The sequence below is a fragment of the Anabrus simplex genome, chromosome 2, assembly GCF_040414725.1.
Source record: "Anabrus simplex isolate iqAnaSimp1 chromosome 2, ASM4041472v1, whole genome shotgun sequence".
Lineage (NCBI taxonomy): Eukaryota > Metazoa > Arthropoda > Insecta > Orthoptera > Tettigoniidae > Anabrus > Anabrus simplex.
In genome coordinates, this window is record NC_090266.1 from 659180149 (window position 1) to 659202827 (window position 22679).

The window sequence follows — 22679 nt, forward strand, 5'->3', positions numbered from 1 at the left end:
ATTTCCACAAGTATACCATCCGGTCCAGGTGCTTTTCTGTTTTTGCCGTTCTTGAAGGCATGTTCTATTTCGTAGCGAGTTGTTAATGGTCCTTCATCCATATCACAAACAGAAGGATATTGTCCCATATTATTATGGAAAAGATCAGTCACATAGACTTTCCAGCTGTTCACTTTTTCTTCATGTTCGATGATGACCTTCCCTTGATTGTTATATAACAGTCCATTTGTCTTCCTGATATGTAACCCTGCAGCTTCTTTAACCTATTTGTGCTTGTTAAAAGTGTCATGCTTAGATTCAGAATCTTCTATGTCCTTACACTGATTACCCAGCTATTCAGTTTTTGCCCTTCCAATCATTTGGCAGATTTTGGGAGTTCTTTGTACTTATCCCAGTTCATGTTCTTTACCATCCTCTGTTGGTCCATCAGATCAAGGATTTCATCAGTCATCCATTGGTTTTTTCTAACTTGTTTGTCTTGTATTAGATCATGATTTACCGGGCGAGTTGGCCGTGCGCGTAGAGGCGCGCGGCTGTGAGCTTGCATCCGGGAGATAGTAGGTTCGAATCCCACTATCGGCAGCCCTGAAGATGGTTTTCCGTGGTTTCCCATTTTCACACCAGGAAAATGCTGGGGCTGTACCTTAATTAAGGCCACGGCCGCTTCCTTCCAACTCCTAGGCCTTTCCTATCCCATCGTCGCCATAAGACCTATCTGTGTCGGTGCGACGTAAAGCCCCTAGCAAAAAAAAAGATCATGATTTCCTGTATCCAGTACAGTTGTTTTGAATTGACTCCAAATGGTTTCAATGTCTTTTGGTATTTCAGTCTTGTTGGATAGCTGTTCACTTAGGTCTTTCAGTACTGTTCTCTTAATGTTTGCATCTTGGAGTTTAGCAGTATCAAATTTAGGACTGACAAACTTTTTTTGATCTTTAATTTCAGCTTAATTTTAACGACCAATGGATTATGATCCAATGAAACATCAGCGCCAGGATAAGTCTTCACCGACTTCATGCAGTTTCCGAATCTATTTTTAAAAAAATGTAATCTTTCTGATTCCTCACAACGCTTGACTCAGTTTCAGCATTTGATTTTCAGGTGTACAATCTCCGTGCTGTAACCTATAGAAGGTGTTTGTCACAACAAAGCTCTTCTGTTGACAAAATTGAACAAACCTGTCCCCGCGGACATTTCTCTCACCCAAGCCATACCTGCCCATTATGTGTCCCCCCCTCTCTCTATCACACACACTTTTTACTCAATTAACCCGAGCGCTGGGCTGCCTCTTCCTCCACCGACACCGTACCGAAGCCCTTCTTCTCCGCTGTAAGTACCCTTGAGGTCTTCACTCGTAACCCTGAGCTGGGACCCTTACCAGACGCTACACACCGGGTCAGTGTGTTCTGGGACTCACATGGGCAGGGTGCCACTCCCTGAGTAGAGTTGCCTCAAAAGTGGGTAAACGTATACTGAGCCATAATATGCTTCATGATGTATTCAACAAAATAGAACAGTACACAACTCACAAGTGCATCTTTCGATAGGCACTCGCTCACCAACATGCTAGTCTTGCATCCAAGGCTAGGTGAGATGTACGTGCACCTCCTTTGCATTGAACTTGGCAGACGGCTCCTGTTGCCAATAGGAAAAACACGGCACAAATGGTTCTTAGTGTTATTAAAATTTTCGATACATTGATGTAATTATTAATAATCTTGACCATGATGGTCGGGATTGGATCCGTATTGACTTAGTAACAGTAAATATCTTGGAAGATAGTCCGCCTAGTCAATACTATTCATTTATTTACCTTTCACCTTAACATCTAGTACATGTTTCGAGAATATTATGCATTCTCTTCCTCAGCTAGTAGATTAAAATTCAGTATACAATAAGACCTGACTAAAATACGGGGGCCCCCATTAAAATTCAAAACAATGAGTATGACAATGTGACACTTAAAAATTTTGGATAGTACAAACATAGAATTAAAATCCCATTTTGTCAAGTACAAATTAAAAACACAATATAGTAATGTCTAATTAAATACAACGTCTTGTGATGATATGAATTCACAGTGTCCTTGAAGTTGCCTTGCGTAGTTCAAAAATGTTGAGTTAGGAATGAATGAAATTGCATTAAAACTTGAAGTCCTGCCGATATCCACCGTTAATGGGTGTTAAAATGATGTCTATTTAAATTAAAATATTGGACACAGCGTCGTATAATGATGTGAATTTACGGTGTCCTAGGAATTATAATACTATCTTGCGTAGTTCAATTGGATTTGTACAAGAATAAATGAAGTTGCGTTAAAACTTGGAGTCCTGCCATTATCTTCGGTTGATAGATGTATTATGCAGCCAGGTTGAAAATAGGTTAAAATGGTCTATAAAAAGGAAATGAAATAAAAATTAACAAAAGGCTCCGACATGAACAAATGAGAATACAACAGGGTAAAAATATTAAACCTTACCAGTGTGATGATGTAAATATTACGTGTGGCATGCATGTGTTAGATAGATGTTGAGGCACCTGTTGTTGTACGGCAACTGGTTACGGAATTACATTGGGTTGCGTGATGGATGGAAGGAGGGGTGGAAGGAACCGCCCCTGATACTAGAGTCATACTTCCCCCCTTACACGCTTGACATCATTGTACACACGTTTTTAAAGAAACATTACAGATTTAATGTAGATACAAGTCTCCGCAATACCATAGATTTTTGTGATAGGACAAAAAATTTAATTTTATCGCAATATAATACTATCCATAGTTTTGATGTGAAAGATATGTACTCGAATATTCCGATCACGGAGACTATCAACATTGTTAAGAACAACTTAAACACACATAGTTCGTTGAGTAAAGTAGAAATTGATGAATTCATCAACTTATTAAAGTTTATATTAGAAAACAACTTTTTTACTTTCAACAACAACGTGTACAAACAAGTTAATGGGTTGGCCATGGGATCACCAGCGTCTGGTATCCTTGCAGATATATTTATGGACCATATGGAATCTAATAAAATAATCGGTAAAATAAAAGGATTAGACTTATGGTTAAGGTTTGTTGATGACGCGTTCGCTATCATTAACGAACAAGAACTCAAGCCAAATGAACTGTTAGACCAATTAAACAACCTTGATAAACATATAATGTTTACAATCGAGTCAGAAGATAATAAAAGTCTAAACTACTTAGACGTAACATTAACTAGAGACAATAAAAACCTGATTTACCAAGTATTTAGGAAACCTACACACACAGATGTTGTTATTAGGAAAGACTCGAACCACCCAGGAGAACATAACATAAGAAAGCGGCATTTTACAGCTTCATCAATAGAGCAGTAAGAATACCATTAAACAGAAATGATTTTAATAAAGAGATAAACATTATACAAGATATTGCCAAAAGAAACGGTTACCCCAAAAGCTATGTCAATAGGATAAAGAGTAAGGTCGTGAATAGACCTAACACCCTACTTGTAAATAAGGAAGAAAAAAAGAAATTCGCTACATTCACTTACATTAATAAACAATCATACAGTTTGGCTAAACTATTTAGAAAACACAATATCCATGTATCCTTTAGGACAGACAATAATAATAATAATTTATTGTTCAATTCGAATAGCGTAAACACTAACAGTAGGTTCAGTAAATCAGGCGTATACAAACTGTCGTGCCAAGATTGCGGAAAAAAATATGTCGGACAGTCAGGTAGAAGTGTGGTGGTACGGTATAGAGAGCATGTCAATGCACGAAAACATTCTAGATACTCTGCAATGTGTGAACACATGCATGAAAGCAACCATCATTTCACAAATATTGAACGTGATATGACTTTATTACATTCATTAAGCAAAGGCAAACAAATGAATGCCCTAGAGAAATTAGAAATATACAAATTGCAAAAATTTGATAATGAGAACAGCCTAAATGAACACATTGCAGAAGACAATCAGTTGTTTAAATTGGTAACCCAATACCCTAGTAAGAGGCCAAATGATGTCAAGCGTGTAAGGAGGGAAGTATGACAGTAGTATCAGGGGCGGTTCCTTCCACCCCTCCTTCCATCCATCATGCAACCCAATGTAATTCCGTAACCAGTTGCCATACAACAACAGGTGCCTCAACATCTATCTAACACATGCATGCCACACGTAATATTTACATCATCACACTGGTAAGGTTTAATATTTTTACCCTGTTGTATTCTCATTTGTTCATGTCGGAGCCTTTTGTTAATTTTTATTTCATTTCCTTTTTATAGACCATTTTAACCTATTTTCAACCTGGCTGCATAATACATCTATCAACCGAAGATAATGGCAGGACTCCAAGTTTTAACGCAACTTCATTTATTCTTGTACAAATCCAATTGAACTACGCAAGATAGTATTATAATTCCTAGGACACCGTAAATTCACATCATTATACGACGCTGTGTCCAATATTTTAATTTAAATAGACATCATTTTAACACCCATTAACGGTGGATATCGGCAGGACTTCAAGTTTTAATGCAATTTCATTCATTCCTAACTCAACATTTTTGAACTACGCAAGGCAACTTCGAGGACACTGTGAATTCATATCATCACAAGACGTTGTATTTAATTAGACATTACTATATTGTGTTTTTAATTTGTACTTGACAAAATGGGATTTTAATTCTATGTTTGTACTATCCAAAATTTTTAAGTGTCACATTGTCATACTCATTGTTTTGAATTTTAATGGGGGCCCCCGTATTTTAGTCAGGTCTTATTGTATACTGAATTTTGATCTACTAGCTGAGGAAGAGAATGCATAATATTCTCGAAACATGTACTAGATGTTAAGGTGAAAGGTAAATAAATGAATAGTATTGACTAGGCGGACTATCTTCCAACATATTTACATTGATGTAATACTTAATGGTACAGTGTACAAACTTGTCTCTGTAGAAATGCCCACTAATGCATTTGGTGTTTCTTTTCTAGTATTTTATTTCCTGGAGGGGCAACATTATTTACTAATCCTGCTGGTTATGCTGCTGCTGGTGCCTATCTCTATGAATATGCTGTGAAATTGAATAACAAGGGAAACTACTTTCCACTGTGGGGAACCTGCTTGGGTTTTGAGTTAATAACATACCTGTCAGCCAGCCAGAAGGAGATTCGATGTAATTGTAGTGCACTTGACCAAGCATCTCCTCTGAACTTCAGACCAGGTTAATTTTTCTCTATATATATATTTATTTGATTTTTTAAGTTTTGCAAATACAAGAAATAGTCTTGACTGATATCCTCTTAGTTGCAGACCGAAAAAAACCTCAAAACTATAAGTGAAATCATAGGGAACAACATACTTGAAAAGGTACTCATTTGTATTGTACCCGTAAAAAGTGTTCATATCTTTAAGGCGCTTGATATTAAATTAACGAGCATGGATCTTATCCTAGGCAGTGGCTTTATCATTGGAGTTGGTACAGAGAGGGGCATAGTTATCAATTTTAGAGATTCTTTTGATAAATTGAGTTTATTGATCATCAAAAGCAAGTTCATATCACCTTCGTACAGCAGCATGGAAGTGTCGTGGCTGGTTGGTACCTCCGAGTCCTGGGATGGCGCTGGACATCGCCTGGGCAGGGACCACACCTGCTCGGATGAGGAGTTCTGGAATGTTTCTAAGATTGGCACACGTTCCTGGGTTCGATTTGAGACGTAATTCACACTTGAGTTTTCTGCACGGCACTCCACACATTCATGGCACTGTCTGAACAGATGTAACCTTTTAATGATTGTTACTGCACTCTGGATATTAAATCAAAATGTTCTGGAATAATCACTCGAAGAACAAGATGATTTTGACTTTGTACAGGTAGAAATGCAAGTTCATAACACAAACTTACTGTAAGTCAGAATGTTCTAGAGGATTACTGTCACTACAGTTCTAAATGCATAGTTCTGAAGATTTAAAACACATTGGCAATGAACTGAATAAATAGCACTCGGAAACTGTCCTGTTCCATCGATAAGCGAAGTGAATAGCCATTAAAGAAAATAATATTTGAAAGAAAATGTCTGATTTCATAAATTATGGATTCACTCAAAATACTGGAAAGTTCTAGGCTTTCTGGGAACGCAACATGCGTGTTCTGAATTGTCACAGTCTTTAATGAGGATAAGAATCAAAACACAAGTCCCAGTGCAGCACTTGGAAAGTATTGCATATTTCACAATTAAACATAATGTTGAACGTCCCCTAAGTTTCACAGTCTTTACAAGACGTAAATTCAATGAGGCACTTGGGAAAACAAGTCATATCGTTCACACGAAAGTTTATGTTGGTAGGGCACAAGTTCATCCTACGCGCTTGGAAAATTTCAGTGCTCCAGAAATTGATTCACAAAATACAAGTTCGAATAAGTTCGAAACGTAAGTTCAATGTGGTACACAACACTCGTGAAAATTCAAAGTCCTTTCAATCGTCGTCGGATAACTAAGTCCCTATGTGGCACTTCAAAAAAATAACAAAGTTCCAATGTGTCACTCGAAGAAAATAAAGTTCCGATGACAATGTTCCAGTATGTCACCTTAAGAAAATAATAAAGTCTTACCGCGACACTTGGCAAAAATAACTAAGTTCCAATGAGACGCTTCAGAAAAATAACGAAGTTCTTATATGGCACTTTAAGAAAATATCAAAGTCCAATCACGACACACGAAAAATAACAAAGTTCCAATGTGTCATTATGACAAAGTTCCAACGCGATGCTCGCAGAAAATAACAAAGTCCCAAACAGGCACTTCAAGAATATGATAAAGTCCCGACACAACACTTAGAGAAAATACCGAAGTTCCGATACTTGGATTTCGAAGACTGTCAACTAGAAGTTCGCCACGCACAATACTCCTCCTGTCACCCGTGTCACAGAGACGGCGGAGTGACAGATACTGAATTCGTAGGTCGGGTGGTCCTCCTTTTATACCCGTTCGCGTGGAAGTGTCTAGAACCCGGGTATTATCTACCCTTATAACTCCTATAATACTCGGTGGATTTTCTTGAAATCTTGACAGATTACGTCCATTGTAATGATTTTTAAGATGGCAGTGTCAACATAGCGATAAAGTAGCGCAAAATGTACTTGTGAGGGTAAGCTGGAACATTACCATATATGGTTGCGTATAGCTGGCTTACGGCGGCTACGTCACTCGCTGGGTACGTCACTGCGTTCGGTGGGCTGCCTACCTTCCACCTCGCGCGAAGTTCAACAAACATATTTCGGACTTCTCTCGTAGCGGCGTTCCCGGTACAGTATTTATACTTCAGTTTTGAGGTAACCTTTTGTACTTTCATATTCTGAATGAGGATAGCTGTACAGGTGATTCAAGTGCAGGAAGAAGAGAGGAGGTGAGAGAGATGTGGTGTAGTTTCCTCGTGTCCAATTGTAGTGTGACGATCACAATTGGTGCAGGGCTTGGTTAAATTTCCAGCCAGTAGAGACATGCTATTTTATTAGCACATGCATGCTTTCTTAGAGTTGTACATCGATGTTATCCTTGTAATGTGTAATCCAAACTAGATTCAATTCTATTTAGAAAAGCTCATTCATTAACTAGGATTCCAACCAATGTCCCATTGATAAGCTAAAGATATTGCTGGGCTGTTATGTCCCTCCTGCATTGTTGGCACCCCTGCATACCTTATTGCTTCAGTGTAGAAGAAAGGAATGCCTATTTTTAGAAAATCTATTGATATAATATGAAATGGGAAGTGCTGTTATTTTCCTTGAATAACTTGACGGAATATATACTGCGAAATTTGTCATAACCTTCTTCTATATTCAAAACTCCACTAACTGAGCGAGTTGGTTGTGCGGTTAGGGGCGCGCAGCTGTGAGCTTGCAGTCCGGAGATAGTGTGTTCAAGCCACAGTACTGAGCTCGATAGCTACAGTCGCTTAAGTGCGGCCAGTACCCAGTATTCAGGAGATAGTGGGTTCAAATCCCACTGTCGGCAGCTCTGAAGATGGTTTTCCATGGTTTCCCATTTTCACACCAGGCAAATGCTGGGGCTGTACCTTAATTAAGGCCACAGCCGATTCTTTCCCACTCCTAGCTTTTTCCTGTCCCATCGTCGCCATAAAACCTATCTGTGTCGGTGCGATGTAAAGCAACTTGTAAAAATAAAAATTTAAAAACCCACTGTCAGCAGCCCTGAAAATGTTTTTTTGTGATTTACCATTTTCACACCAGGCAAATGCTGGGGCTGTACCTTAATTAAGGCCATGGCTGCTTCCTTCCCACTCATAGCCCTGTCCTATCCCATCGTCACCATAAGAACTATCTGTTTTGGTGTGACGTAAAGCAACTTGTGAAAAAAAAATTTGCTAATTGGATGATGTTATGCATCAACCTGCTAAACGACAATTTAAAAAAAACTGAATACTGGTACCATGTATTGCCTAAAGTGTTGATCTAATTGGTCGAATACTCACGGAGCTCTTTTTGAATATAAACAGCTGTAAGAGAAGAAAATCATGAGCACCACTACCATAATGCAGGATTACAAGTTATGCATCAACCGTCCATCCGCCTTATTCAAATAATTGATTCACCGAGTGGTATATGGCATTCTGTAACATCCGGCTAATCGGCATCGCACACTATTTTACTGTCCCTGATTATTAGCTGGCAAGCTCATTAGTAGCCTATGTTGACACTGAGAATGCAAAAAAATACTTGTGTTAGTGTCCGTGGAAGAGCTGGAGGAGATAGAAAGTAGAACTGAATGGGACATGTCCCATATATCACAGGTATGTAGTACAAATTATTGCTATAGGGCCTGCAGTGCATGATCGTTAGTGCATGCTTGTTTTATTTTTCTGTATCACCATATAAGTGTACAGCTGCCTTTTTGGATTTAAGTAACATAATTTCACCAAGCAGTTTAGTAATAAATACAGCAAGATGATAAGCTTTAATTAACTTAATAATGAATTATCCTCTTAACTGGGCATGACGTATATATTCGTACGCTGAATATTACAGGATAATGGGCATGATGAATATATACGTACTCGTCTTTTACCGCTAATATCTCCTGGGTATGACGAGCTACTTTGCCGCGTCGTGTGTTGTCATCTTAATTGATGATTCCGCACGATGGCAGCAAATACCACATGTCTCGCTTGAAACTTATGTTTTTATTTTACAACTGTGCGGTGCTACTTGTACGCAGTAGGGCAAATGTGGCAGCATGTAGTTCAAAGCGTAAGTTCGAAGCGCTCGAAGAAGACAAGATTATTCAACACTTACAGAATGATTGTGACGATTTACCTTCTCAGAAATCCAAAGATGAGTGGTTTGATACAGATGAAGGCGAATCTGATAGTGAAAGTGGTTCAGAGAATCAGAATGAAGAACAAGGTGAACAACATGACGAATCGGATGAAGGCGAAGTATTAAGACATGTTTCAACCTTTCCCACCGCGTGGTGTTTCACGTCAGAAACTCGTATTTTCTGGTGCTAGTGGTGTAAATGTGGACTTCGATGATGAATCCAATGTGTTGGAATATTTTTGAACAGTTCATAAGTGATAATATGTTTCAACTTATTGCCAAACAGACCAATGTGTATGCTAAACAGTTTTTAGAAGTCCATCCGAATTTGAAACCACGGTCACGAGCAAGAGATTGGGTGGATACAAATCCAACTGAGATAAAACTCTAATTGGACTTCTAATGCTGCAGGGGATAGTTCATAAGCCAGAAAACAGTATGTACTTCTCAAAACAGGAAAGTATCGCAACCCCTTACTTTTCGAAAATTATCTCTGAGACAAATCACTGCAGTTCTAGTGAGGTAAATGATGTAACTGACCATGAAGTTAATGTAAAACCTTTCACAATGTCACTAGCATGATGTGTAATTCATAAATATTCCTTTCTTTTATTTGTTTTAATTTCAAGTGCTAACATACGAAAAACACTCAAATTTCAACCAGGTAAATGACCTAGTAGTTAATGAAAAATGGTTCAGAATATCACATGCATGATATAATATTTATAAATACTCCTTGCTTTTATTTGTTTCAACTTTCGCCTGTAAAATATGGGCCAAACTCTCAAATTCCAACCAGGTATGTGACCTTGCAGTTCATGTAAAAATGTTTAAACATTTCTCTAACATTAAAATTAATTAATTAATTAATTAAAACTCCTTTATTTTACATTTTGTGTAACCTCTTTCGTTACACACAAATACAAATGAACAAGATGATAATAATAATAATAATAATAATAATAATAATAATAATAATAATAATAATAATAATAATAATTAAGGCAGACTAAAAATGTTTAGATGCAATCAAAAATATTGAAAACAAATGCACATTTTGCACAAGAAAACAACAAACAGTAACAATCAGGTTGAGCAACATGACAGCTAAGGAAAGGATAGTGGATGGGTCAAAATAGAAATTACGGAATTGCACAGATGTAAAAGCTCTAGCGTTATCACTCACCAAAAATTGACAGGGTCGAAATGAAGCAAAGATCTGTTTCAAGCAAGAAATAGTAGTGTTAGCATTAGCCATACGAGTTGGGAACAGCCATGTAAAAAACATGAAAGCATCAACACACACAAGTATGAAACGATGGCCGGTCCGTGATTTCGGAAAAGGACCAATGTTATCTATTAACAATTTTTCCATTGGGCGAGAAGCTTGCTCCGATGACAACAGACCTAGGCGGGTATTAGGAGCAGGTTTACTAATATTACAGGTTTTACAAGATTTGACCATGGTACGGATTTCACCATCCATGGATTTCCAAATGAAATGTTTGTGGATTTTCTCTCTAGTTTTGAACACACTGAGGTGTCCACCGACAGGGCATTCATGGAAATATTTGAAAAGAGCAGGAACTAAATTAGCTGGAACAACAATTTTGGGGTCTCTTCGACCACGAGCAGGACAACACAGAACACCATTCTTAATGACATGTGGTTTTACATGCTCGCCAGGTTTAATCCTGTCAATAATAGCCTTCAATTCAGGATTGTCTTCCTGATGTTTAGAAATATCTTTGAAAAGGAAAGGGGAATTGGTCAAAACTACATTAACAAAGGCCGAAACTTGTTCCAGAGAGGGATGTGGAGGCTCTGAGTGAGGATCAGAACTGCCAGGATAGAACATTCTACTGAGACTGTCAGCACCCAACATTTTTGGTGCCACGAATATGACGAGCTTCAAATTGAAAACCTGAGATGCACACTGCACAATGCACAAGGTGGCCTGTTCTTCTTGGTTTGGCCAGTACCCAACTCAATGCCTGATTATCCATTTCAAGATCAAAAGGTAGGTGTTCAAGATACATTCTAAATTTTTCCAAAGAGAAAACAACAGCTAAGGCTTCTAATTCATAGACTGAATAGTTGCGTTCAGCAGGATTTAGACTACGGAAAGCATAAGAAATTGGGCGACATCCATCTTCAAATTCCTGAAGGAGAACACCAGATATACCTGTAGATGAGGCATCGGTTTGATGAATGAAACGTTTAGAAAAATCTGGCATCGCCAGCACAGGAGCGTTACACAAGGCAGATTTTAAGTCATAGAAAGCTTCAAGTTGAGCATCACCCCACTGAAATTTAGCATCTTTTCTCCTCAAGGCGTTTAATGGGGCTGCTCTTTCAGCGAAATTGGGGATGAATTTACAGAAGAAATTAACCATGCCAACGAACCTAGCTACAGCCTTGATATATTTAGGGGTTGGAAAATTTTGAATAGCTGCAGAACAAGACTGGTCAATAGAGACACCTTTCTCTGACACAATATGCCCTAAGGACATCTGGGGCTGTGTGAAAGTAACTTTGCTAGCTTTAAGGGTTAGTCCTGCTCTACGGAGTCTTTCAAGGACTTCGAGATGAACAAGTTGCTCTTCAAAAGTTTCACTGAATATAACCAAATCGTCCAAATAATTATGGACAAATTTGAATTTAATGTCTGACAAAACCTTATCGAGGAGCCGAGTTAGGACCGCAGCTCCCGTCGCTAAAACAAACGGCACGCATTCAAATTCATAGAGGTTCCAGTCAGTAGCAAAAGCAGTGAGGTGCTTTGATTCCTCAGCAAGAGGTATCTGATAATATGCCTGATTCAGATCGAAAGTGGTAAAAATTTTGGCATTAGCAAACCAAGAAAAACAAGAGTGTAAGTCAGGAAGAGGAACAGATTGAAGCACAACTCTCTTATTCAACATCCGATAATCAATTACAGGCCGAAAGCCACCCTGTGGTTTAGGGACAAGATATATGGGAGAAGAATATGCAGATTTAGAGGGACATATTACACCATCAGCAAGCATTTGGTCGATGATAGCCTTAAGGGCTATCATCTTACGAGGTGGCAACTGATATGGAGGAGAAAGAACAGGTACATTGTCAGTTACTTCAATTTTATATTCCAAACCATTGGTCACACCTAACTTATCTGTAAACACATCAAGAAATTTATCACAAAGATTCCCTAGTTGGTTGGCTTGATCATCAGGCAAATGATTAAAGCCAAAAGCTTTGGGTTCACATATGTCCTCAGAGACAGCATTGACATGATAAGGAAGAATAGGGGAACGATTACACAAGTTAAAGATCCTAATGGAAAATTTAAACTGGAACTCATTGTACTGAAGGTCCAATATCATACCAGTTTTGGCAATAAAATTTGCACCCAAAATGAAATGACAAGATAAACCTTTTGCCACTAGCACGGGCATCTTCCACGTGAAATTATGGATTCTAATTTTCACTTTCAGACACCCAATCACATTCAAGGAATTAGAATTAGCCATATGGCAGGTTAAAAACACAGATTTTAAGGAAGGGAACTTACAAACAGATTTCATGGAATTATACCAGTATTCACTCATCAAGGTGAGGCTACTTCCAGAATCAACCAAAGCATAGACAGGTTCACTGTTCACTTCCAGGCGTATGTAAGGTAATTTACAAGGAGGAATAGCAGAAATACCACAAGATTGTAGAAAATGACACTAGGGTCAGACTGAGGCTTATCATCAACTACGGGATTGGGTAAGTCGTCATCTAACTGACAGCAATAACAGACAAAACATGAAGCTACACTATGAGGTTTGGCACAAGAATTGGCAGTTAGTCATCGGGAATTGCCATTACCAGAACGCCCAGACGTGGAAGAATTGCGAGGACACTGTCTAGAAAAATGTCTACTCAACCCACGGTATCTGCAAGAATTAGGTGGGGAAGAAACTCTACCCACATTAGGATTTGAATTGCCTAAGGGCTCAATCTTAGGACAATTCCTCTGGAAATTCTCAATTTGACCACCCATGGCAGGTTTTGAATTGCCTAAGGGCCTAATCTTAGGGCAATTCCGCTGAAAATGATCAGTGGAGCCACAACTGTAGCATGCACATGAATTACGTGGCTTGGAAGAAGTAGAAGCGGTACTAGTGACCTGAGGAGACGTGCTCATAGGAGGAGGAGGAGCTAACGCAACGCATAGCTGGCCGGCATACCTAATGCCTTCGGCAGAAACAGTGGTAGCTTCCAATTGAGGGAAGGTAGCTGGTCACGGTGACAGAGCAAGATACGACCAATAATTCGGTGCAAGACCCTCAACAATGCTAGCAACCATAATAGTTGAGCATAAAAATCCTAGCATTGAACTTAATGTCCTGAATCTATTCAGACAATGTTTCATTCAAATGCTGCACATGGAAATAATACTCCTGCACCAAAGAAGACAAAGCATGGGAAGGAATAATGCACTCAAGCATATGCGCATGAAATTGGTCAACTGTCCACTTTTCAGACATGACGGCTAAGGAAAGGATAGTAGAAAGCGGTGGGACCATATCCAGCCGGTGGAAGGTATTGGCAGTACTGATGAAGCAAAATCAATGGTGATTCAAATTTAGAATACAATTTACTAGATAAATAATTTGGATGGAAATAACATGATTTGCAAAAGTGACAACACTGATTAAATAACATTGCAAACGAAACTTGCAGAATACTAATAACAAACATTACAGTGAACGCACCAATTTCAATGAGGCTAAATTTACATTATTTCAAAAGGAACATCACTTGAACGTGTAAATTTCACGGCACAAATATTAAGTTACTTACATAGAATATACACCCACCAAGAAAGAATGGGTAACTCAAGTTTAAAGATTTATCTTAGTACAGAGCTCATTTAGGAGGCGGCCTTGACAAAAATTCTTCTGAAAAAGATGCCCGTCCTAAATGGGAATATCCTAAGGTGAAGCAGATCTACACGAGACAGCCCTGATGGGGAAAATTTACATTTACAACCAAAAGGGAATTGAACATTTTACATTTTAACACCATTTAAGAAAACAAAAGGAAAAGGGAACTGCCTTTTAACAAACATGATGCGACTTGCCACAAGTGCTAAGTCATTTTAATTTTAATTTGGCGGCTGAGAGAAAACCGGGTAAGCTCCAGCAATAAAGAGAAATAAAACTGAACACTACATTTGAAGATTACTAGCCGAAAAATGAAAAGGCCAAGTGCTTACCTTATCGGAGGGGCCAACAGACCCATCACCTGGAGGAGAGAACTTTTCCCGTCACCGGTCAGAATTACTAGACGGCCTGGATGCATTAGGCTCTTGCCAAGTGCCCCTCTACCGGAAATGGTGAAATCGTGAAACAACCCATGAGCGCCCCGCAATTCTCGCATTCACCAATCGCAATTAGTTTTATTATGGCCAATGAGGGCCCAGAAAAATAATGCTTACAAAATACCTCATGTAGCATCGAGAAATTTCCAAATTGATGCAAACTGATGCAACTGGAAATTCCTCGAAGCATCCTACCCGATCTGGCACGTGTGCCACCATATGTCCCACCACTTTTTTCATCTTACCTTTAAATGTTCTTAAGGCTAATTTTTCACAATAATTAAATTTTTGAGAAGTAGTGTCACAACCAATATCTAGATATCTTTACACACAGGAGACATAAAAACAAAAAAAAACAATAAATGAACACATGAATATACAAAATTAACACATGAACATATAAAATTAACACATGAACTTATAAAATTCCCCACAGTTCAATCTTCCAAGTCCAAATCACCACTTTTTTTTCAATCACTACATTTTGTATTACAGATGAATGATATTAATGATATTACTAACTTTTCTGCCTATCCTGCCGTGTAACAACAATCTGCTGAAAAAATACACAGGGTAGATTACACCGAATACATCCATAATACCCAGTTAAGAGGTTATACAGTGTTTGAATATAAGTTACGGAAATTGTAAGAGGACATAGAGTTCTGAAACAAAAATCAATCTCTAGCGAATTTTATTTCTTCCCAGTGAAAGCTCACCAGAAAAACGATAGGGAAATGTAAGTTCAATCGTAATTTCCATGTCAGACTATGCAGGGTGTAGCCGGCTAATCTTTCCAACTTGATAACCTTGGACGGTGCACTACCATAGCATACTAACGTGTCTCTCGCTCACTTGCAACCTTGCTAGTAATGGCGGCGTATCACAGAGCAGCATCTGATCATCATACCCGGATAATGTAGTGTCTCTATTCTGATTATCATGCATTAAGGTATCCTGAACCATCTGGTATACAAAACTGAAATTTTTTCCTTCCGGTTTCGGGTGAGCACAATGCATTTGTTTTATGAAGCATATTGGTAAACAGAGTACATTTTGTGCATGTCAGAATGTGCCACACTGCGAAATAATCACTGAAATGACATACCGATGTAACATAAGTTATGTAATAAAAGTAAACATTTCAAGCACATCCTGTGGTATTGACAGGTATTAAAGGTTAAGTTTAGAACAGAGTATCCTAAGATATAAGCTGATAAAAGTAAGTCCATAGTAGTTCCGTATTTTAATATTGTGTTTTGATAGATGTTAATCAGAAATGTACACCACTGTTAATGCCAAACATCATCTTTACGTTATATAGATTTCCTCATGAAACAGCTTTACATCTCAGCTTTAGAGTCTTTAGGTCATTGATGATGGGATGTGTTTAACGATAATTGTTTATGAATCGTAAATGTTGTAAACAATAATATTTTTACTTAATTTTTGTAGAGCATTTCACCCGGTGCAGGGCACAAGCACAAACTTACAGGAAATGATGCTTTCAATTTTTCTTTCCTGATGCCCCGCTTTCCACTCCCCTCTCCTACATGTGTTGAGTTATGCAATGCACTCTACCGTGTTGTTTGCCAACTGCACAGCACATGTAAACAGCGGATACCATGCAGTCCTCAGTCACGCGCTCCTGTCTACTCAGTTTGCTAGTAGAGATTCTGATCATTTATGGATACCCCATGCATTTTCCTTAGGAATTTTGTATGTTAATTTTGACGCTCCTCACTGCTAACGTTTGTTGGGAATATGGTGCACTACATCGAGGGACATCAGAGATATGAACCAGTTATTGCTGGCAATTACCCAAACAATTTAGGAAGAAATTGATGACGGATCGTCACCTACGTTATTATGGCCATACATTACCTTTAACTTATTTTCAGACACCCGGTATGTCGTCCATTAAGGCCTTGAAGTAGGTGTGTTGCCTATATGTTTATGTGAAATTCTTATATAATAAAATAGTACTGGTAATAGGTATTAGGAACCTAGTATTTTGTTGTTGGTTATTGGTTATTAACAACAAATCTCAGATAGTGGCACTTAACTTCTTGTAGTATAACTACATGTTCTGTAGCCCTGAGTATCAACAAGTTAATTGCCATAGTTTGGTGCTTAGCCGCTTGATGCCTCTCTTTGTTCCACAAACTGAAAATACGGCTAAGTTATATTTGAAGAAAACAAGGAAAATATTGCACTGAATGGGTTTTCCTCTGAATAATCGCATTACACACACTACATTTTGTAACTGTACAAAATATTGATTTATTTTGGCAAAAATATCTCTCCTAAGATGGTTTTAAATATAAAATCCTTTGAAAGTGTTTTGCTCAAAACCAAGGTTTGACACACAGTTGCATGATGCATAACACGGTCCAATTAATTTCAGCCTGTGTAATGGATGTAGAGCAATGAGGGATTTCTTCTTCACTGTTAGAAAAAGAAAATGTTACAGCAACTTGGTTATAATCTTTCAGTATGCAGTATTTAAGATTACACCTATTGATAATAGAGGAGAGTTACACAAAAACTGCATGTACAGCAAAATGGCATTCACAGGTTACCAAGAATAAGGTGTCCAGCAGCACTTAAATATCATGTCATATTTGCTGTGTACCCTCTATAGGTGTCAACATATGCCTGTTGTCTTTTTTATATCACACCAACACAGATAGGATCGATTCATCAAAGAGGAGACGAAAGGCACTAATGGCAGAGTCATAAACTCGGTGTTAAGAATATGTTGTGGGACCTCCCCACTCTCTCAGGTCGTTCACTGGAAGCCTGCCTTCCAGATGAAGAGTTCGAATCCAAGACCTCCCACTCTGTTCCGTCTCGGGCAACCATCTTCACTGATGAAACACCAAACTGAGACTGAGGCATTTGGGGCAAGTTCGGAGATAGATTAGCATTTTCAACTTCTCCTATAGATAATTCATCCGCTGTCTCGTGATCTTCGTCCTCACTTGTCTCTCTTGTCTCAAGCAAAAAAATCACCATCTAAATCGGTTAGTTCACCTTCGGACTCAACGTCTGAATTTTCTAGCATGCGAGACACCTCGTCAGCAGAAAGACCATCGTAGCACGACATGCCTGTAAGAAGAACGCTTTCTAAATGATGAGATGAATACAATAATTCCGCTAACTGGAACACTCATCTGACAGTAAAAATGTTATTTGCTTTACGTCCCACTAACTACTCTTTTACGATTTTCGGAGACGCCGAGATGCCAGAATTTTGTCCCGCAGGAGTCCTTTTACGTGCCAGTAAATCTACAGACATGAGGCTGACGTATTTGAGCACCTTCAAATACCACCGGACTGAGCCAGGATCGAACCTGCCAAGTTGGGGTCAGAAGGACAGCGCCTCAACAGTCTGAGCCACTCAGCCTGGCTCATGTGACAGTAAGAGCTCAACAATACTAATAATAATGGCCGGATACACACTGTTGTCTGACAATGCAAACTGCTGTAATAAGGAATATTGTACAAGTGTCAAAATGACCCCTCCCGCTGCCCAGGGTATGCCATATCAGAAATCAATGAAAATGTAAATATTTTGCTGGGTGCGATACATCACCGTGATTGGGACGAAAAACGATGAAAAGTCAAGATATTTGAAGAGAAATGATACAAGAGTGTGCATGTTATTAAAGAAAAATTGAAGGTGGGTGTCATTTTGACCCGTTCCACTGTTCTAGTGTTAATGACTCAACACATGTTAATCTCACTCATGTGCTTATTTTATCTAAACAAGTGTGATGATGTGATAGTTCTTTAAGTTATAATGTTAGGCCCCTTTAAACAACAATCATCATCATCATCATCATCATCATCATTTAAGTTATAAGCCACTTTATGTATCATTTTAAGTTAGTCTTAAGTCATGTCTACCTCTTTAATTTTAACTTTAATGTTAAGGATAGCATGGCTGAAGATGCCTATAATATCATAGGCAAAACATATCCCGATATTTTAATATGTAACTTTGATTTTTAATAAATCACAAAGTGTATTGAAAAGGTGGACTTCTACGAGACAATTCTTTCATGAGCTTTGTTTTCTTTGTAATGTTTGCTGTTCACTTCACTGCAGCACTTTTACCTGACATTACCATTTGCACTATTCCATTCCAAAGTTTAAATTTTTCCAGCCACTCACTGCTGGCCTGAAAACAGTCATAACCTAAACTTTTACCAAACTTTTGTTCTTGTTCACAAACGAAGCTTTCGGTGATTGGAATGGTTTTGTCTCTCACACGGGTCACCCACTGAAGCATAGCTTCTTCAAGTTCTGAGAACCTTGATGTTTTATATAGACAGATAGATTTATTAACCACGAACAGGCTATTCCCAATTACAGATGGTGTACTGCACCTATAATCTATTTCCTACAACTAACTTATGTTTACAAATAATCACAAACTATAATGTTCAAAAATTAAATCTCACAATACTACATAGAGATCTATTATTTTACCATATTTTGTCTTTCTAATTGTCTTTATATTAGAACAGAAGCAATCCACAGATTCCCCACCACTGTTCAGTGTCTGTACTGATTGTCTGTACTGTTTGTATTAACCACAAACTCCTGTGGTATTCACTTCTACCCTTGAATGGATAAAATGGATTTTGTGCCAGAAAGTGAAGTGGTATTAGATGTAGGAGCTCCAGACTATCTATTCTATATTTTATGCATTTTATTGTGAACACTGCGTTAGCACATTTGCAAAGCAGCAGTAAATACTCCATTTGCAGCTGTTGGCATTATTCATCTTATAATGAAAACGTCATCTTAATTCCGAAGCCTCTGTAACTCACTCTCTTCGTAAACCTGCACTGTCTCTAGTGAGTCAGTTAAATATTGTTGGGATGGTATCCATATCTCGGTACCTTATTTCAACCCTGACCTAAAATAGAAAATATATAGAGTTTTCAGAGTTCGAATAGAAACAAAATCCCTACAATTTCTCTTAAGAAATCCCAGAAACTTAAGAGATATCCTTGTTATAAAATCTATATGGTCCTGGAAGGAAAAGCTATTTGTAATGTTACTGTGAATAATAATACAGGATCATTAATAACTGAATAAATAAAAATAATAATAATTAATCGAAATGTCCGTAGTATGGGCGCCAGAGTTCACCAGAATGGATCCCTTGAGTTTAGATAGAGCATGAAAATTCTTTATCTCCCAAGCCGTGTACATAATGCTGCCTACTGGTACGTCTGCTTCAGGCATTACCTAACCTTTTGAAAATGACTAAATAGGTAGGAATTGCACCTAGGTTCATCAATAACTCCACTGATTCTAAAATAACTAACTATATTCACAATAAAATCCATGCATGAGCACCTCATCAACATACAACAATATACATAACACACACAAAATATTGCTGGAAGACTCCATATTTATAACAACAACAGTGAAAACAGTGGGAAAACGAAAGCGAGAACTAAGCCACCATTTGTAGTTAGTCTGTTGAACAGTGTACATATATGTAGATAAGAACCATTCACTGTATCTGTATCAACACGACTTGCCAATTCTCATAATCGACACTTATTATATCACACAGATACTGTACCTCATAATACTGTGTTCACTGACTCTAACACTTGTTTTAAAGATATATTCACCTGAGCAACACACGCTTGTCGTTCCTGAACATAAATTATGAAAAGTCTGAGATAGCTTTCACCAACATATAATCCAGGCAGCCACAAAGTGATACAATACCCAGTGCGTAAGCACTCCACATTTGTAGGTCAGTCACGTTCCACAAACATAATAAGACTACGTTCCACACACGTTTGAAGTCCAGTCCAGTATATTGCCGCAGTGTCACTCCACTACCGTATATCCAGTTGTAAGTGTATCAGCACTACTTCATTCCCGTACAGTCTGTCAGCACTCTCGCCGTATGAACAACCTTTATAGACCACAGCCTGCCCCTTCCCTCACATGATACGTCAAGATTGATCCTGGCCATCCAATCATGAGTAGATCCACATGTTACGATCATGCTCTGAATCTTTTCCAATGTCACAAGGCGATCACAAGATCAACGGACTCTAGGGTGTTTCACATGAGTCATCAGAACTTTCCGACTACATCAACACGTCCATCTCATCAGACTGGGATATACACATGACTCATCCAAATTTCCTGTGTTATTATAGCCCTTTCAGACCGTGTACGTACAATTGTGCGGTTTCGTATTTTATTTATGTCTGAGCTTATTTGACGTTTTCTTGGTGCTAGACCGGACTGCAGTGCTTGTGCGGGACACGTAGCATGTACTTCAGCTGTTTTTATTTAGTATTTGACCACCAGGGGGAAGGAAGAAGAGTTTAAAAATACAGTTCATTAGCAATATGGCGGGAAGCAGTAATGCCTAAAGTAAGTATTTATTTATTTATTTATTGCATTCATATTAATCTAGAAGCTTTACTGAATATCAGAATATATTCTATGAAGTATGTAGATTGTGTAGCAAACGTAAATTGTGAACTTTCAACATCGTACGTAATACCATGAGGTTTTGAATGTTGATACGCACATATGTGCGGGCTAGGTTTCCTTACAGCCAATGCATGCAGGAGTGCTGGGTGCTGTCGCAAAAAGGACTGAGAAAGAAATCTCGTACTCTACATGAGAAATGTAATGTATAAGATTTTAACTGTTTAAAATCGTTCCACACTGTAAAATAGAACATTTGATCATGTACATGTGCGTATTCACATGTACTGAGTTGAATTTTTTAAATTTTTTAATTTTTGCAAGTAGTGAATGAAGTCCTGACACGCACAATTGTGTGGGCTCTGTTTTTCAGCCGATAGTTCTTATTTTGTAAAATAAACTGTAAAAACATGTATTTGAGAGCATTTTAGTAAGTTTTTGACGTTTTGACACCTCCAGACTTCTTTCAGGTCTGACGACAAGCTGCTGCTGCCAAAAGGGCAGTAATAGCAAAACTCCTCCTCAATGTAGAAAATGTAATGTTTACTTGTGTTTGAACGAAGATTTAATTGTTTTAAATTATTCCCCACTGTTAAATTGAACATTTGATCATGTACATATGTGCAGTGAGGTAATTTTTCTTTTTTGTAAGTAGTGAAGTAAGTCCTGGCACGCACAATTGTGTGGGTGGTTTTTTTTTTTTTCAGATGTTAATTTTTATTTTGTAGAATAAACTAAAAATATATGTATTTAAGAGCATTTTAGAAAGTTTTTGACGTACAAACAAAAATTCACACCACCAGGTTTCTTTCAGGTCTGAAAGGGATAGCAATGATTTTCCCAGCTGTCGTACAAAACAAATTACTCATACCACATGTGGAGACCTCCCAGCTTACAAATATTAATGACAAATATACAACTGAAATAATAATAATAATAATAATAATAATAATAATAATAATAATAATAAACACTGACAATAATATCTCTCATTTCTACTGTAAATACAGTGCGTGGGTGTGATACATGTACTATCACAACGCCATTGAAAGCCTAATTATACTCGACAGGGCATTTCTTATGACCGAAGCTGATTACATTGCACTTCAAAACATTGACCTGCAACATCCACTTCTTACACCAGTCAGTCATACGAAGGGCATCTGATTCCAGAGAGAAGATCTGCACAAACCAGAGGGAACATCCACTACATTCAAGCTAGACATACACAACTGACCTACAACCTCAGATTTCAACAACACTACATGTTCCATTCATCCAACTCAAATAGTACTGAGAATGATGTTCCCTCTTAGTCATCAACCGTTTTTTTGAAGTGATACTTACCATACTATGATGTGAATTATTTGTCAACACCTGCATATGTATTTGCACCATATTTTGTATTTTTATCTTTTTAACATACGGATAATGCAAATTATATGTTGTCATGATCAAACTCAGCACCATAAGTGACCTACACTGCAAGAGTTCAAGAGT

General features: G+C 38.0%; 1 protein-coding gene across 2 annotated transcripts in view; it reads left to right on the forward strand.

Moving 5' to 3' along the window:
- LOC136864330 (gamma-glutamyl hydrolase A) overlaps positions 1–22679 on the forward strand; it is a 204228-nt gene that overhangs the window by 89439 nt on the left and 92110 nt on the right. For both annotated transcript variants that reach the window (XM_067141169.2, XM_067141170.2), the window contains exon 4: positions 4998–5227. In XM_067141169.2, coding sequence (XP_066997270.2) covers positions 4998–5227 — 230 coding nt within the window. The remainder of the gene's footprint in view (positions 1–4997; positions 5228–22679) is intronic.